Source organism: Cucurbita moschata, unplaced genomic scaffold, assembly GCF_002738365.1.
Source record: "Cucurbita moschata cultivar Rifu unplaced genomic scaffold, Cmos_1.0 Cmo_Scf00004, whole genome shotgun sequence".
NCBI classification, from domain to species: Eukaryota; Viridiplantae; Streptophyta; class Magnoliopsida; order Cucurbitales; family Cucurbitaceae; genus Cucurbita; species Cucurbita moschata.
The window spans coordinates 6889650-6903659 of record NW_019268520.1 but is presented as its reverse complement, the minus strand read 5'-3'; the positions used below and the strand labels follow the sequence as shown (position 1 = coordinate 6903659).

Below are 14010 nucleotides of genomic sequence, written 5' to 3'. Positions count from 1 at the left end.
AGAGAGAGAGAGAGAGAGAGAGAGAGAGAGAGAGAGAGGGTAATTAAAAATAATTTAAAATACAAAATTGGGAGGAAAAAAAAAAAAAAAAAAACACAAAGCCACATCTCAACATCACCATGTTCCCACAGAACGGCCCCGTTCCGACCGTTCAACCTTCTTGGCGTAGCCGACAAAATTCCCTGACCCCAAAAGATGAGGATTATTAATTTGATTAACTATTTAATTATGATATAATTAGCTTTTAAAAATATATTAAATTCTATGAAAAGACGGTTTCTCTTCCAAAGCATCTGAGCCGTTACCCCGCAATACTCACTCACTCACACACTACTCTCTCTCTCTCTCTCTTTCTTTCTCTGCTTCAACAGTGACTTTCTCTCTCCCATTTCGCTTCTACGGCTCCATTTCCCTGACATTACTCTTTGATTTCGCTTCACGGGGAACTGCTTCGTTCTCTCTTTTTCTCTCTCTGGCTCTTTAGGGTTAGGGTTTCGGCATTATGGTGTGAAGGTTCTGTGGACTGGTTTGGCTGAGGGTTTTGGGAGATCGAAGCCGAGATTGAGGTTTTTGTAGTGTGATGGGGAATTGTTGCAGATCTCCCGCGGCTGTTGCGAGAGAGGATGTGAAATCGAGCTTTTCAGGACAGGATCCCGGCCGTCGGGACTCGAATGCGGGAAAGAAGGCTCCGGTTACGGTCTTGAATGGCGTGCCGAAGGAGAATATTGAGGAGAAGTATTTAGTGGATCGAGAGCTTGGCCGAGGCGAGTTCGGTGTTACGTACCTTTGTATAGACCGCCAAACGAGGGATTTATTGGCTTGTAAGAGTATTTCGAAGCGGAAGCTGAGGACGGCTGTGGACGTTGAGGATGTGAGGCGTGAAGTCGCAATTATGAAGCACTTGCCCAAGAATTCGAGCATTGTGAGTTTGAAGGAGGCGTGTGAGGATGAAAATGCGGTGCATTTGGTGATGGAATTGTGCGAGGGCGGTGAGCTTTTTGATCGGATTGTGGCGAGAGGACATTACACGGAGCGAGCGGCTGCGGCTGTCATGAGGACAATAGTTGAGGTTGTGCAACTCTGCCACAAGCACGGGGTAATTCACAGAGACTTGAAGCCTGAAAATTTCTTGTTTGCTAACAAGAAGGAGAATTCCCCTCTCAAGGCAATAGATTTTGGATTATCCATATTCTTCAAGCCAGGTTAGAGTTTTGATTGGAATGTAGAAATTACAATGTAGCTTCTAAGCTTGATGTACGCTAAGAATCGCGATTCCTGGATAGTGTTATTGCAATTTTTCAAATTGTTATGTTCTCTGCGTTATTTAGGATTGAATTAGTACAGAATTGAGCAGAAAAGAGTCACTTCTAGTTGAAATGCGTTTTTTTGGTATTTTACTAGTACCCAGGCGTTTAGAGTCGTTACTATGTCTTCAATTTTGATTTCCTGGTCCCACTTGACATCAAACTATCGAAAATGGGGTCTAGCTTTCCTTCCATCAGATCCAGGAATTGTGTTTCTGGCCATAGATGGATAAACTTTTGGAGCTTATCCTTCGACAGATAAGGATGTTATCTTCTCTACCACATTATACTACGAAGTCTTACATGTTACAAGTTCATTCCATGAAATCTCTAAGTTGTAGAAAGTCTTTATGTCTGTTTTCCTGCCGCCAGATGGAGGAACGAACTTACACATTGTACCTGCTAGTTAGTACTTCAAAGTAGTGGGAACCTATGAGGAAAGGTCCCGTTAACAGCTCTTGTTAAGGATTTGGGAGTAATTGTGATGTATTTTCAATCTTATGTGGAACGTTACACCTATATATGAAAATGATTGTTTTAATCAATTTATTGCTTTCAATGCTACTGACATTTTCCCCATTCTTGAGACAGTAGATGTGACCTGACTAAATTTTACCAAAATTATAGGTGAAAAGTTCTCCGAAATTGTTGGAAGTCCATATTACATGGCCCCGGAGGTGTTGAAGCGAAATTACGGACCAGAAATAGACATATGGAGTGCAGGGGTCATTTTATACATCTTGTTGTGCGGAGTTCCTCCCTTTTGGGCTGGTAATTAGTTGCATAGTATCCCTTGTGGGTTATAATCAATTATTGATGACTAATGTCTGATTACTTTGCTTTCATGTTCCAATGATTATTACATATAGCTAATTGAAACAAAATGTTCTATTGAATCAATTGTACTTTTTTCATAGAGACTGAACAAGGGGTGGCTCAAGCTATTCTCCGTGGGCTGATAGATTTCAAACGTGATCCATGGCCCTGTATCTCAGAGAGTGCTAAAAGTCTTGTGAAGCAAATGTTGGAGCCAGATCCAAAGCTTCGTTTGACTGCAAAGCAAGTTCTTGGTAATTTACATATTCTGACTTTTGATTGATTGTATTTCCTGGCAATAGGAATGAAAGAATTATATTGTTGAGCTAACACAAACTTCTCTGTTATTGACGTGTTTAGGTGTTCAAGTTATTAGCCTTATGTGTAATATCAGTTAGGTGTTTACTTGGAAATTTGATCAGACTCTGGGTTATGTGCTGCTTCATTTTTGTGTACAGATCATCCTTGGCTTCAAAATATTAAAAAAGCTCCAAATGTTCCACTTGGAGATGTTGTCAAATCAAGGCTCAAGCAGTTTTCCATGATGAACAGATTTAAGAGAAAGGCCTTACGGGTTGGTTACATGCTTCCGAATATCGTTTTGTTGTTTGATTAATGCATCTTAAAAAATAATTCAATGGGACCCTGTGACAGGTTATTGCTGATTTCTTATCCACCGAAGAAGTTGAAGATATCAAAGAAATGTTCAAGAAGATTGACACAGATAATGATGGTATTGTCAATATCGAAGAACTGAAGGCTGGCGTTCACAACTTAAGCTCTCAACTCGGCGAGCATGAAATTGAGATGTTAATTGAAGCTGTGAGTGTTCTTATTTACCAAGTTGGCAGTCCATTTTTTGTTGTCTACTTTAATAAACTTCCAAGTGAATCCAAAGTTCCTCCATAATCATGATCTGGTATTATGGCTTTACTATTGCCTATTCTCTATCTGTGTGCTGTAATTTCCATATAAGGTAGGGTGAGTATCATAATGACTGGGCATTATGTAAGGCAGCACCTGAATTAATGTTTTCACATCCTTGAGAGCTATTTTCCAAATATATCTCCATGCTCATAATGACACAATTTCTTTGTATGCGCAGTATGAAATATTAAATTATGTGTTAAAAAAATCATTGCCACACTTTGAATGGTTAAGTGCTCTTTGGTGTAACAGGTTGATACCAATGGGAAAGGCACCTTGGACTACGGAGAATTTGTTGCAGTGTCGCTTCATCTACAAAGAATGGCGAATGATGAGCACCTTAGGAAGGCATTTTCGTACTTCGATAATGATGGAAACGGTTACATCGAGCCAGACGAACTTCGTGATGCTTTAGTAGAAGATGGAGCAGATGATTGTACGGATGTTGCAAATGACATCTTTCAGGAAGTAGATACAAACAAGGTGAACATTGACTTGGTTCCTCTTTCTTTTTGTGTGTTGACTGTTGTGCGCAAATCATAAAATATGGTTGTGGATAAAATGCAGGATGGGCTTATAAGTTATGACGAATTCGTGGCTATGATGAAAACGGGCACGGATTGGAGGAAGGCTTCGCGGCACTACTCAAGAGGAAGATTTAACAGTCTGAGCATCAAGCTGATGAAAGATGGATCGCTAAACTTGGGGAGTGAATAATAATAATAATACAACGATGATTTGGAGGAGAGAGTGGATTTGTTGGTATTTGGTTGATTCACATGGAGAAGCACTGTAACCTAACATTGGGCTTACATCTGAGAGTTGCTTTCTTGTGTGCTTATTTGTTGGGTGGGGCCCGGCCCATTCGATTGGGATATGGCGGCCCATTAGCGTGATTGCAGGCTCAGTATGTGTCTAATTGGCCCCACCTAAAAAATGTTATGTAAAATGTGATGCCTCGTAGTTAACCCCAACAGTACAGCTTCTATTCTATGATATTACTACAACCTACTTTTTCCACTAATGCTTGCTTTTAATTCTGCTGCAGACCTCAGTCAGAGCAGAGCAGAAAGCCTATTGTTTCCGTTTCGTAACAATTATTGAGCTTAGGTGGGGCCCTTCTTTCCCTCCCATTCAAAGTCAGAATAATTTAATGCTTTAGTTTAGGGTCTATTAGCGGCATAAAGCACCGAATTTATGGCGCCACTTGCCAGTGTAAGTGCTCTTCATTTATTGGATTATAAAATGACATTGACATCCACGTGAACTGGACAGCGCCGTAAATCCACCAACTGAATTAATGGATCTTGGTCTGCAAAATATAGCACCAAACCAATGGGTATTCAGTGAAAATCTGAACGCTTCGTTTTATATGGTTCTTTATATAGCACCAAACCAATGGGCTTATTTATATATTTTATTTTATTTCAGCTCCTCCATTTGAGTTTATTGGGCATTTTTTTTTGTTGTTTTATTTTTTATATGGGGCTTATTCGGCCTCGGTTTTAGATAAATTGACTTGGGCGAGGGAGATGAAAAGCGTTGGTGCAGTATCGAGTAGTGTTTTTCAGAGCCATGGGTTGTTGCAAAACCAACAATGTAAGATGGAGAATTGTTGTCGAAGTGAGAAAATTAGAGTTGTTGGAGGTAGATAAGAGCGGGTCAATCCTCGAGGGAGAGTCGTTGAAGGGGGAACGGATTGATTTGCAGATCGAGCGAGAGGTAGAGTTGTAGAGGGAACGAGAGCTCTGAAGGTGTGATGGTGGAACGACGATTTTAGAACACGAGATAGATGAGCGCTATGCACCAACAATGTAGTTAAACAATGTGGTGGGGCTCATCTCAGATTCTTGCTGATGCAGCTGCTTGAGGATTTGCACTACCGTGGGGGGCTGAGGCTACTGAAAACATTTGGGCCACAGACATTTGATGTAGGCCCACTCTTCATTGCAGAGTTGAAACTGAGGGGATAAATAATTTATTTTTGTACTCCTATTGGTTATCATCCGAGTAATGTGAATAGTTGCGGTTTCACATTAAAAATATTTAGCTCTGATATCGGCCCATGGGCTGCTGCAGAAAAGCCCACGAGGCCCACGACACCTTTTTTCTTCAACTGAATGTACTGATGTATATATATTAAAGATTTTTTCTTTTAATAATTATGAGTACAGTTAGATGAACATTTAAAACCTATTGAAAAATCTCAGCCAATAGAGTTCGGAAGTTGTCACATTTTTGTAAAAACCCATAGCATTATTAGCTGCTTTTGCGATGATCTAATAATGTTTTTATATTTTAAATAAATAATAAATAGTAAAAACTGAGAATGTTTGTCTGAAAGGACACAGTCCATCAACATTAGGTAGTTGCCTCAGCAGTACTTCTTATTCATTTGCTTTCCATATTACATTATTTAATTAAAAAAAATTGATACTTACTCGTCCATGGCTACTAGCTTAATTAAATCAATATGGTAATCCATACACGGTTTTCAAATAAAATTGATACCTTATTCTATATCGAGAATCTTCGATTGTTTAAGGTTTAGTCAGAGGTTCATGTACCATGCAATGCAATGAATGATAAGTTGAAATTTGTGCGGAGAATTCATATCCAATTTTATTATACAAATCTTATATTATTATTATTATTTATAATTGTTAGAGATTCATGCACTGTGTTGAAAAATGACAAAAAAAAATCATGTTTTATTTTACGAGATTTATGGTTGATAAAGAATATCACTATAGACAACATAGAGAAGCAAATGGACAAAACTATAGATGTGTATGACGACTCAACATATATAGTTACATGTGAAACAAATTACGCCCATCTTATTCATTCTTTCACATTAATCTTTAAAATCGACCACAACAAATAAAACATATTTTTCTTTCCCTTCTATTAATATTTTAATTGTTCGAGTTTATTTTATTATAAATGGTTCAAATTAAAAATTTAGTATATAAAAAATAATCTAAAACCCATGGTAAAGTAGGTATTTAATTCTGTTTTATAATAACATATATCCTAAATATTTTTTTACTCTATCCAAAAAATTAAAAAAAAAAAAGGAAATTACCTTTGAAACAATGGACAAAGGAAAAAGAGAAAAGTAAAGATAAAAATGGAAAATTTTACTAGAAATTTATACACAAATTTACCTGTTTAATTCGGCCACATTTTTCTTACAATTCGACAGTTTTATAAACAAAGTCACTTTCTCGTACCTAATCCGACCAGTTTTGTCTAGAAATACTCGATTATGTCCTTTTATCCATTACTATGACTGTTTGTTTTTTCAACTAAACACAATGAATTTGAGCAAATGATTTAAGCTCTTTATCGAGAGAGATCTCAAAACTAGTCTATTTTTCCGTTGCAGTCTGAAAGGGCATCGAGTAGCCGAGAGAATCACACAAACAAACAAATAAAATACGGCTTCCCAGCCACCCATTAATTTCAATCGACTTTAATTCATGTCGTTCATACGCCAATTCGTTCAAAATTAACTCATAAATAAAGTATTAGATCTAGATACTTAAGTAAGTGAATATAGGTTGAATGAAAATTTCACGTCGGCTTATTTAGGGAATGATTATGAGTTTATAATCATAAAATACTATTTCCATTGGTACGAGAACTTTTGTGGAAGCCCAAAGTAAAGCCATGAAAGCTTATGCTCAAAGTGGACAATATCATACTACTGTGGAGAGTCGGTGTTGTTCTAACCGTATATAGAACGAGTTCAAAACAAATATTTTATCCTTAAAGAAAAAAGTAAGAAGTTTTTGTTTCATATTTCTACGTATTTTGTTGAAATTTTTTTTATTCGTTGTCTTGAGTTCATACATAGAAAAGGTAAAATAGGCCATGTTTGGCAAGTTTGTGATTTGTTGTATTTGCAATATACTTTAATTTCACATTGAATTGGTATTGAATTTTGAAATATTTAGTTTTGTAAACTAATTATAATCTAATTTAATTATGAATCTCTCAATTCAAAAATGACTAAAATATTTTACACTACTCTTCTAACTCGCAATGGACAACGACCACTCATTAGCCACTACCACCACCAACCCATTTTAATGGTTGGGTTAATTCATGGTATAGCAAATTCAACAAATTTCAATTTATTATAAATTATAAATATTAATTTCAATAATATAAGCTCAACAAAAATAGTTTTCTTTTGACTTGCACTAATTTTGAGGCGTGACGTTAAAAAATTCTATCCTTTATTTAAAAGCAAGTTTTTTTAAAAAAAAAAAATATATATTAACAGATTGTTACGTTATTTTCTTCCTATTTTTAAATTTTATATGTGTTTTTTAATTTAATATTTATAATAAATATAAATATAGGTAGCATTTTTCAAATTTGTCCCAATTCTTCCAAATCTTACCTGTAATATCTTTTAATTTGTAATGAAATCCCATTAAAAAAACATTACAATAAGGTTGGTGAACACATTTATTATTTGGAGGGGGAGATTACATAAAAATTGATAATAAAATTCAATAAATAAAGATTAATTAAAAAAATTCAGTATTTACCAATTCATATCTATACTATATATAAAGCGGCAATGGAGAAAAAGTTTCACCTTCAATTTTATGGTTCTCAATTTGTAATTTGTAATTTATTATTGCTCAAGTCTCAACATTTAATAGCATTATTAAACATTAAAAACACGTGCAAAGTGACGAATTAGTTTACATAAATTGAAGAGTTTAAAATCAATTATGATATAATTTTCAAGAAGTGGGGGCTTGACAATGTCCCTCCACACCACCGTCACTTCTTAATTGATTTATCACGTGCCTTTTTCCTTTTCTGGCCGATTTTTCGCACGTGTTCTTCAGACACCACAGCAACCCATCCTATGTCCCAGTCCCGTGGATGTCGGCCAAACATTATCCTTGTCTTTTTTTTTTCATTTTTTTCTTCTTCAATATATATATAGATATATAAATTCTACTAATTTTCTGGTATTATGAAACCCCTCCAACAACATTCCTTTTTATTATTCCTAATTTATTAAAATTTCAATCATACGGCCAAACTGATCATAAAAGAAATATAAAATCCAAAGACAATATCAAAACATAGATATAAAATCCTTAAAAAGGGAAGAGAGATATTTATAATATCAAAACAACTGTTCTTTAATTAATTATTATTATTATTATTTTTTTAATTTTCCATGTTGTCGGATGAAATAAAGCAAGTTTTTCACGGCGCGGAAATTAAATAATTCCCACTATAATTTTTTTATTTTTATTTTTATTTTGTTTATTATATTTTCTCACCTAGTTTAAGAGCCACGTAACAGCTGACACTTCCTATAAATATGTGGAGTCTTAAAAATCCACAATTGCATCAGAAAATAGATAAGATAACATAAAGAAAATGAGTTGGCCGGAGCCGGTGGTTTGTGTGCAGTCGCTGGCGGAGAGTGGAATAAGGACGATTCCAGTGAGGTATGTGAAGCCGCCATGTCAGAGGCCAGGTGGGGCCGCCATGGAGAGTGTTGAGGTGCAGATGAATATTCCGGTGGTGGACATGGCGAAGCTGGAGAGCGCGGCGGCGGTGAGGGACATGGCGGAAGCTTGCCGTGAATGGGGATTTTTCCATGTAATAAACCATGGGATTAGTGGTGAGGTGATGGAGTGCGTGAAGGAGTCATGGAAACAGTTCTTCGATCAGCCGTTGGATTTGAAGAAACAATATGCCAACTCGCCCATGACTTATGAAGGATACGGCAGCCGTTTGGGTATCGAAAAAGGCGCCATATTGGATTGGAGTGATTACTTTTTCTTGAACTATATGCCCACTTCCCTCAGAAACCCAGCCATGTGGCCTGCCTTCCCTCCGTCCACCAAGTAGGTCTCAAAATGATACGATTAAATTTAACCTAATCTATCGACTTAAATTTTTATTTTGATCAACCGTTTTATGGTTTTAAGCTGACGAACGACGGGTTGTGGTCGACAGGAAATTGATAGAAGAATATGGGAACGAGGTGGTGAAGCTATGTGGGAAACTAATGAAGAGGTTATCAGTGGGATTGGGGCTTAAAGAAGAGTATTTATTGAATGCATTTGGAGGAGAAGAGGGAATAGGGGCTTGCATGAGAGCCAATATGTATCCCAAATGTCCACAGCCGGACCTGACTTTAGGCCTTTCCCCTCACTCGGACCCTGGCGGCATGACCATTCTCTTACCGGACCACAACGTTCCTGGCCTCCAAGTTCGCAAGGGCGACCACTGGATCACTATCGACCCTATTCCCAATGCTTTGATTGTCAATATCGGCGATCAAATTCAGGTCCGTTCGATTTTTTTCTCACTTTCGAATTTCAAACAGTCAACAACCGAATCTAATATGTTTTGATCTTGCATGGTTGACTTATTCGACTATATATGTTTTGTTGATTAGGTGTTGAGCAATGCAATATACAAGAGCGTGAAGCATAGAGTGATCGTAAATTCAAACAAGGACCGAGTGTCGTTGGCCTTCTTCTACAACCCTAAAAGTGATTTGATAATTGAACCAGCCAAGGAGCTTGTCAGTGAGGAAAGGCCAGCCCTTTTTCCACGCATGACCTTCGATGAATATAGACTGGACATTAGGAAGAGGGGTATTTGTGGAACTTCACAGCATGAACAATCTCTTAAATCCACTTAATTAATTGGGTTTAAATTTTAATTCAAGTTATTGTTAAAGCTTTTTTCTTGGTTTTATATATACCACTTTTGCATTGTCATTGTTGGAATTTATTCCCGTTTATGTATTTTCTTTACCTTATTATGCAATTATAATTGTGATCTAAAAAAAGAAAATAATATTTATAGTCAAATTATGAATACTCATAAACAAAAGTTTGAATTCTCCGACATTATTAAAACCCCAATATCGACAAATCAAATATATCATAAATGTAATAAAAAGAAGCACATAAATTTTTTATTTTATAACAAATTAATTTTTTTTTTCAGAAATATATGGTTGCTTGCCATATGTTTTTTTTTTCAATAGATAAATTAAGTATTAAGTTTGGTAGTTGACTTTTCAAATAATTTATTAAGATTTCAATTTGTATTTAATAAATTCAAAATCCAACTTTTTTATTTTATTTTATTTTTTTTAATTTTTTTAATAGACATTTCGAGTGTAATGATATAACATTGTCTACTTTTGATATAATGTCTGCAGTTTTGCTTTTGGTTAAATCCAAAATACTTCGTATGAATGAAAATAATCGTCTTTGCTTATATACCATAGATCCACTCTTGACCACTCACGAGAGTTGTCATAGCCTAAGTTCACCGTAAGTAGATATTGTTCGCTTTAACTCGTTACATATCGCCGTTAGTCTCACGATTTTAAAACGCATATGCTAGGGAGTGGTTTTAGAGATTTTCACACCCTTATAAACAATGTTTCATTCTCTTTCCTAACCGAACAAAGCTAGATAAAGTGTTGATCCACTATCGAGCTCTTAAATCTTTTCCCATACTTTTCGAAGTTTCCCAATTGAGTGATAAACTAGAATTGGAACAATGAAAGTTACCTTCTTTCCATGGCTCTGTTTCATAACCATTTTTCCACCCAATAAAGCAGTCTTCTTTGTCACTTTTTTACCAATAACTTTTGTGGCATTGAAATCTCTACATTTTATAATATAAAAGCTAAGTTCAAACTTACCTAATTTGTGCTCAATAAATGCATTTAAAACATGTGATCACATTTGAATGAATCATCGATTTCAACATTAGTTCAGTGTTGATTGTTCGATCTTCAACTCCACAACTGTCGTATGAAAAACAAATTTTTTTTGAAAATAGTATCACATATATGAATATCAACAATATGTCGAGTATTAAAATCAATACGAAACCATATAATATCAATCATTTTTACTTTTTTGGTACCCATTAACAATTTTCTTTGATTCAAGTTGTATATCAAATTAAAAAAAACATTGAATTCATTGTCCTTTAAATGCTCTTAATCTAGCTAGACATTGCAAGGGATTAATATAATAAATAATAAATACAAAATAATGTTGAACCTACACTAAACAAGACATCAATTTTGATTAGAATAAAATTGAAGTTAATTAATTGTCTAATTTTCCCATCTTAGTGGGTTGATTGAAGGGTGGAGTGCCTCCCACATGGGATGCAGTCAAAACGCACGTTTTAAATGCACAGTGCGGTCCCAATTTTTTAAGCCACAAAATCCATCTATTGCTGTTCGCAAACTTAAACTGACGTGGTCGATCTTCATCGTCTTTTTCCACCATATTCTAAAATAAATATAAATGAAGGACGTTCCAAAGTGTACAAATTCATTAATTTAATAAACAGAAATATTAATTTATTGGATATATTGTTTTAGAAAAGTCTGTAGGCCTTTCGAACCTATATATTAAATTATGGAGTATTTTATTAGATGAAATTTAATTTAAAATTTTTCTTGAAATTAATTTTTTTTTTTTTTTAATTCCATCACTACAATTTTCATAATATAAACTTTTTGACATAAATGGAGCCTTTTGCTTTTGAAAAATAAAGAAGAAAAATGAGACTAAATCAGGAAATCACATAGGTAAGTTTGGTGTGGTGGGGATGCCAAGCCAATACCAAACACAACTTTCTTCTATCATCATTTTAAATATGTCATTTCTTAACTTTATGATAAAAATAATATTGGTCAAACACATATATTACGTTTTATTTCTTTGACTTTCAAACTTTGTATTATAAAATTTTAATGTGGGCACAATGGAAAGGGAAAATACTTTTTATGAGAACCTGACATATTTTATGTGGAAATGTGTCACATGCTATTAAGCCTTAGTTTTCTAATGCCTCCTCCTACTTTTTGGTTTGATTAAAGTAGAGGTGGGCTGAGAAAGCAACAAACAAGCCTGACTATTGCGGGCTTGACACAATTGGGCCGAACTAGATTGCCCAACTCATGCGAGATTAATGGAGTGGGCTTCATGAAATTGGGCTATGTAAGCACATAGAAGCCCAACTCTTATTACAACACATGGACTCAAAATGGTCGGCCCCATTACGGGCTTAATGGAAATGGGCCCAGCATGCCGAATCTAGCCCGTATATTATCTCAAATGGACAATAGTGGGCCTGTTTACGGAATTGGATCATTAGAAAATCTGGGCTTCGTGAAGTTGGGTCACACCATTTATAAGCCCAATTGTTACAGTATCATGTGGGCTCAATGAGGTGGCCTCGTCACTGTTGCAGGCCATCTAGAAACCCAACTTTCACAATGTACTAGTTATTTTATTCATTTATTGTTATTATTGCATTTATTGATCTAGAATTCTAGTCTATTTTCGCGAAGTCCTTTCTTTAATATGAAACATAAAGAAAATCTGCTAACAAATGAAATATGTCATTTTAATAACCTTTAAAAACCGACCACTTTTTGTCGATAAGATAGGTGGGTGATGAGCTGTAGCTGGGGAAGGGCAATGTCCTGAAGCTGCTGGTGGTGGTGGTGGTGGTGGAGCCAAGATGACTTCTGAACAGCTCGCTGAAATCAGCCGGTAGTTTTGATGGTTTCTTCTTCTAAGATAAAAATAGGGTAAAGTTTGTGTGACAATTTGAAATGCAAGGAGAAGAGTGGATCATGAAGTTCCAATACTCTTGAGGACATGTTGAGAAAGTCGTCCTAAAGTAAACAATATATATACCAGCATAATTAAATAAGTAGATACAGTTGAGATAGGTCAACTTCAGGATCCAAAACACCTATGAGAGATGATCATATAAACTAAAAATTCATACATACATATAGAAGTATTGTTACTATGCTTCATCAGTCACTTAAATTCCGGGCATTCGCACTTTTTGGCCCTTCGTCTGCATTTTAGTTTCTACTGCCTGCCCTTCTTCATGCTGCAAGATGGACATTTATATTGTTTGATACTGTCAGCCTTGGCAGGTGTTATCTTTACGCACTTTCCGTGGTACCACCTTTCGCAGATGTCGCAGCCAATCCAGAACTCGTCTGCACTGTAATTTTCACCACAGCTACCACAGAGGGTTTCGCTATGTTCATCGACATCCTCCTCGTAACTCTGTTCGGCAAGTTTCGGATTGCTTTTCACTTGCCCATCATTGGATCTCTATAATAGAGAGCTATCAAGTTAATAGCTACTCAGAAGTTTTAAACAATTTGTTAACTACAAATGCTTTAAGAAGACATGATAGTAATATATCACATATATAAGGTGAAGGATTTGAAGCTAAATCTTTAATAGACATGATAGTAATATATCAACTGTCAAGTTAAGCTTCTGATGTGTGTGATCAGAAGTTCTTTTTCCCCAAAATTTGGTTAGACAATTGTATGAAAATCGACACTAGACAAGGACAACATCCTTCAATCCCTCCCAAGAATTCATTGCATCGAACCACAGGAGAGGACTGTACACAGAAAATTCAATTGTGAATTATTGAAAAAACATGATCAACTAAATAAACCTTCGCGCTTCCTTGTGATCTGCTTCCACTATCTACACTAGGCTTCTCTTTGACAGGCTTCCGTTCTGTCACAACTTCAAAGACAGTGGGAAGATCGTTCATCAAGCTAAACAAACGCTTTCTGTCATTATATAATTAGTGAGACGGAAAAGGTTAGTGCACGGTTCCACAGCAAAATAACATCATTATGTAATCACATCAAATAAACAGTTAAGAAAAGTCGTTCTTCAACCTCCTAAAAGCAAAATTATTCAGACAGTAACATTGTTCTTGAAGGTAAATCAGTCATAATAAGCTGGGAAACGAAAGAAAGTAGTGTAATTGCCGTAGAATCCTTTAGTTTAAGTAGTCTGGTTATAGACCTATCACCCATATGTCGCAGAGAGTATTTGCAAATAGTGAAAAAAAAAAAAAAAAAAAAAAAAAA

General features: G+C 35.6%; 3 protein-coding genes across 3 annotated transcripts in view; 2 read left to right on the top strand and 1 right to left on the bottom strand.

The window, feature by feature from the left end:
• Positions 1-286: 286 nt before the first annotated feature.
• Positions 287-4071, top strand: LOC111442074 (calcium-dependent protein kinase 13). Its single transcript, XM_023079337.1, has 7 exons — positions 287-1202; positions 1932-2075; positions 2222-2374; positions 2579-2694; positions 2775-2942; positions 3300-3530; positions 3615-4071. Exons 1-7 carry the CDS (start codon positions 581-583, stop codon positions 3762-3764), a joined length of 1584 nt encoding a protein of 527 aa, XP_022935105.1. The 5' UTR covers positions 287-580; the 3' UTR covers positions 3765-4071.
• A 4394-nt stretch (positions 4072-8465) lies between these two features.
• LOC111442217 (probable 2-oxoglutarate-dependent dioxygenase At5g05600) lies at positions 8466-9768 on the top strand. Its single transcript, XM_023079521.1, has 3 exons — positions 8466-8941; positions 9054-9387; positions 9499-9768. Exons 1-3 carry the CDS (start codon positions 8469-8471, stop codon positions 9745-9747), a joined length of 1056 nt encoding a protein of 351 aa, XP_022935289.1. The 5' UTR covers positions 8466-8468; the 3' UTR covers positions 9748-9768.
• A 2995-nt stretch (positions 9769-12763) lies between these two features.
• The window catches only part of LOC111441646 (PHD finger protein ALFIN-LIKE 1-like), a 3182-nt gene continuing 1935 nt past the window's right edge, over positions 12764-14010 (bottom strand). Inside the window, exons 4-5 of the mRNA XM_023078714.1 lie at positions 13584-13704; positions 12764-13225 (exon numbers count right to left, since the gene is read on the bottom strand). Coding sequence (XP_022934482.1) covers positions 12974-13225; positions 13584-13704 — 373 coding nt within the window. The 3' untranslated portion in view covers positions 12764-12973. The remainder of the gene's footprint in view (positions 13226-13583; positions 13705-14010) is intronic.

What these genes read in the sequence shown, in the direction of transcription:
- LOC111442074 (XM_023079337.1), top strand. Translation starts at nt 581, where the DNA reads ATGGGGAATTGTTGCAGATCTCCCGCGGCTGTTGCGAGAGAGGATGTG. An exon ending in AGTTCCTCCCTTTTGGGCTG is followed by an intron (nt 2,076 to 2,221) that starts GTAATTAGTTGC and finishes CTTTTTTCATAG; the next exon opens with AGACTGAACAAGGGGTGGCT. An exon ending in TTGAGATGTTAATTGAAGCT is followed by an intron (nt 2,943 to 3,299) that starts GTGAGTGTTCTT and finishes TTGGTGTAACAG; the next exon opens with GTTGATACCAATGGGAAAGG.
- LOC111442217 (XM_023079521.1), top strand. Translation starts at nt 8,469, where the DNA reads ATGAGTTGGCCGGAGCCGGTGGTTTGTGTGCAGTCGCTGGCGGAGAGT. An exon ending in GCCTTCCCTCCGTCCACCAA is followed by an intron (nt 8,942 to 9,053) that starts GTAGGTCTCAAA and finishes TGTGGTCGACAG; the next exon opens with GAAATTGATAGAAGAATATG. An exon ending in ATATCGGCGATCAAATTCAG is followed by an intron (nt 9,388 to 9,498) that starts GTCCGTTCGATT and finishes TTTGTTGATTAG; the next exon opens with GTGTTGAGCAATGCAATATA.